We start from the raw sequence: 2453 nt of genomic DNA, 5'->3' as shown, positions 1-2453 counted from the left end.
ACGCTCTTGCTACTTGCTTAATAATCATGTTTCATGCGCATAAAATAATAGAAGAGACCATTTCCCTTTTTTTTCGTGGTCGCTGCACCAATCATGTCTCTGAGGTCATGTTGCGGTACCGCGACCTAATCGCGCTCCGTTAATATCGCAAGAGGTAAAGCATAAGCCATGCCAGGATGCCTAGACGATATCCAGATCGTTTTATTATGTATATCGGATCACTTGAAACTGGTATTTACTGCGTTCCTGGGAAACTATCTCATTTCTTTTACTTGATGGATAATGACGTTCATGAAAATAAAGTTATTCACATATTTCAATTATTCCAATTTCTGCGAGGCAAGAAGAAACGCAAGTGTAAAACGGAAAAGATCAAAAGCGATCGAACTTGCGAGTGATTTGTGACAATTTACATTGTGTCCACGTTGTATGTGAGATGAATTTTAAAATTAGTCAAGATTTCAGAAGATCAGACTTTCAAGATATTAAACTTTCCGTGAAACTTACTTTGAGCTTTTGTGTGTGACCACATCGACAACAGCAATACGACATGTAGTCAGGTAGCGCGGGCATAAACCTTAACTGTTCCTGCGAGTATTCGTCCACGAGTTTGCGATAATGCACCCTGAAAATGGGCCTCGTTGAGCTCTGCGAGCCTTTACCAAGGCGTCCCATAATCGCAGAGAATGCGGCCAGGATATTGCGCCTGCGTGCAAACCTCCTCATGCCACAGCGACCGTTGTACTTGCTCGTCCTTCTGTGAGAATATATGTATCGGGCGTCTTTGCGCGCGCGTATATTGTTATACTTAATTCCCGATAAGGATATGCTTCCTCTCCGACGAACAATGTTTAAACAACGGGTATGGCTTTTATCTAAATTTAATAATAAAGCAATAATTCGGCATTATCGTCACGTCATCCGAAAAGACACATCGATTCACGTCGGTTATTCGCACTTGTAACATTGATATATTAATATTTCTAATCACATTTCTAATCACACGTCCACGACACCGTGCAGCGCACTTTCTAATGCACTAAAGCGCATGCACCGACGTGCCGGCATGTATGTCGGCACGTTAAAGTATTTGCTATATCCAACGCCTTTCTCCGAGAAAATATTCCTATGACGAAGTTTCGGCGCCTATCGCAGACCGAACGCCTTTTGAAATCCAAACGAAATTCCAGTTTACATTTCATAGCAGCATATAGATGAGTACCATTCGAGAGAAAAGGAGAGAGAAATCTCCTTGCACAGTTAATACGATTGGAGATGCTGATATGTATCGTAACGCAAACACGACAGCAGAAGGTATATACATTCGGAAAAATTTTTGAGATTTTCTTGTCATCGGATGTTGTTTCTCTCGCGGATATTACGCAGTAATCGAGTCTCCTGCGACATACGCGGGTATTATTAGCAGATGATTATGGCGACGTCATGAATCGGCGGGACCAGTTCTATCGCAAGTTGTATACGTGTGGTACATGCATGAAGGATCGAGAGTTCCACTTGATGGCGTATAGCCTTCTCTACGTGTCGCTCTGCATGCCGATCCGCGGAAACCGGTTAACCAGTACGGAGTTGCTTCACCGCTTCTTACTCATCGCTTGTCAACTACACATGTAGTTGCTATATATTCTTTCGCACTGCGTTTTCCGACGGATCTTGATGCAGGATGATCTCCATTACCGACAGGATCATATCCGAGTACATTCGCACACGTAATTCGCACTCGTAATTGCTCGTACTCCGAAATAGTATGTGATATCGCCAAAAGAGCTATGGACGAATGATCATTTTTTAATAAACTTATATCTTTTCGTTAATCCGTATCGATAATTGATATGCTTGGATTATAAGTTTCTTTTTCCTGCAACTTAATTATATTTTTATAAAATACTCCGCTTTTGCAACTGTACGTATACATTGTTCTAATGTCACAGCTTCTCATCGTTTTGCGCCGGTCAAGCTTGTATACCATCGCGGGAAAACGGAAACTTGCAAAGGCGGCAAATCATTTGTTCGATTCGACAGTTTAAAGAGGGTGTACTCCGGTCCACGAGTTGTCCTTTCTGTTGTCGATTGAAGAACCTACCGGATGAACTTTATCGGCGCAGATCCCGCTCTCTTCGCTCCGTCCATTCAATGCTCCGACGCACATTGGCGGTCCAGATACCGTTGCCTCTCAAACGGTTAGAATACGTAAGTCTGTATGGTATTACCGTGCTTAACCGGCGATGGCAACATATCTCCCGGTACGTATAGAGAGAGACTGAAGTCCATGAGGAACACGAAGCAAGCCGTTCCGACCGGCCCACACTGATCCATCCCCACCGCGATCTACGAGGAGCCGAGCGTTGCGACCGACCGCTTTCTTGCTTCAACCGCGGCACTGAACACGTTCAACGGCAGCTGTTGAATACCACGTGTCCCCGTTCTCCCTCTTT

At 43.9% G+C, this 2453-nt stretch overlaps 1 protein-coding gene across 10 annotated transcripts in view; it reads right to left on the bottom strand.

Annotated features, from left to right (window-relative positions):
* The window catches only part of LOC115238218 (tensin-1-like), a 95562-nt gene that overhangs the window by 16667 nt on the left and 76442 nt on the right, over positions 1-2453 (bottom strand). Inside the window, exon 1 of one of the 10 annotated variants that reach the window (XM_029811833.1) lies at positions 508-2436. The exons of the other annotated variants lie outside the window; for them this stretch is intronic. Coding sequence (XP_029667693.1) covers positions 508-726 — 219 coding nt within the window. The 5' untranslated portion in view covers positions 727-2436. Of the gene's footprint in view, positions 1-507; positions 2437-2453 lie in introns of those variants that run through there. 10 annotated transcript variants of the gene reach the window in all.

The sequence above is a fragment of the Formica exsecta genome, unplaced genomic scaffold (assembly GCF_003651465.1).
Source record: "Formica exsecta isolate Colony F162 unplaced genomic scaffold, ASM365146v1 scaffold33, whole genome shotgun sequence".
Taxonomy (NCBI): domain Eukaryota; kingdom Metazoa; phylum Arthropoda; class Insecta; order Hymenoptera; family Formicidae; genus Formica; species Formica exsecta.
This window is presented reverse-complemented; position numbering and strand designations above follow the sequence as displayed.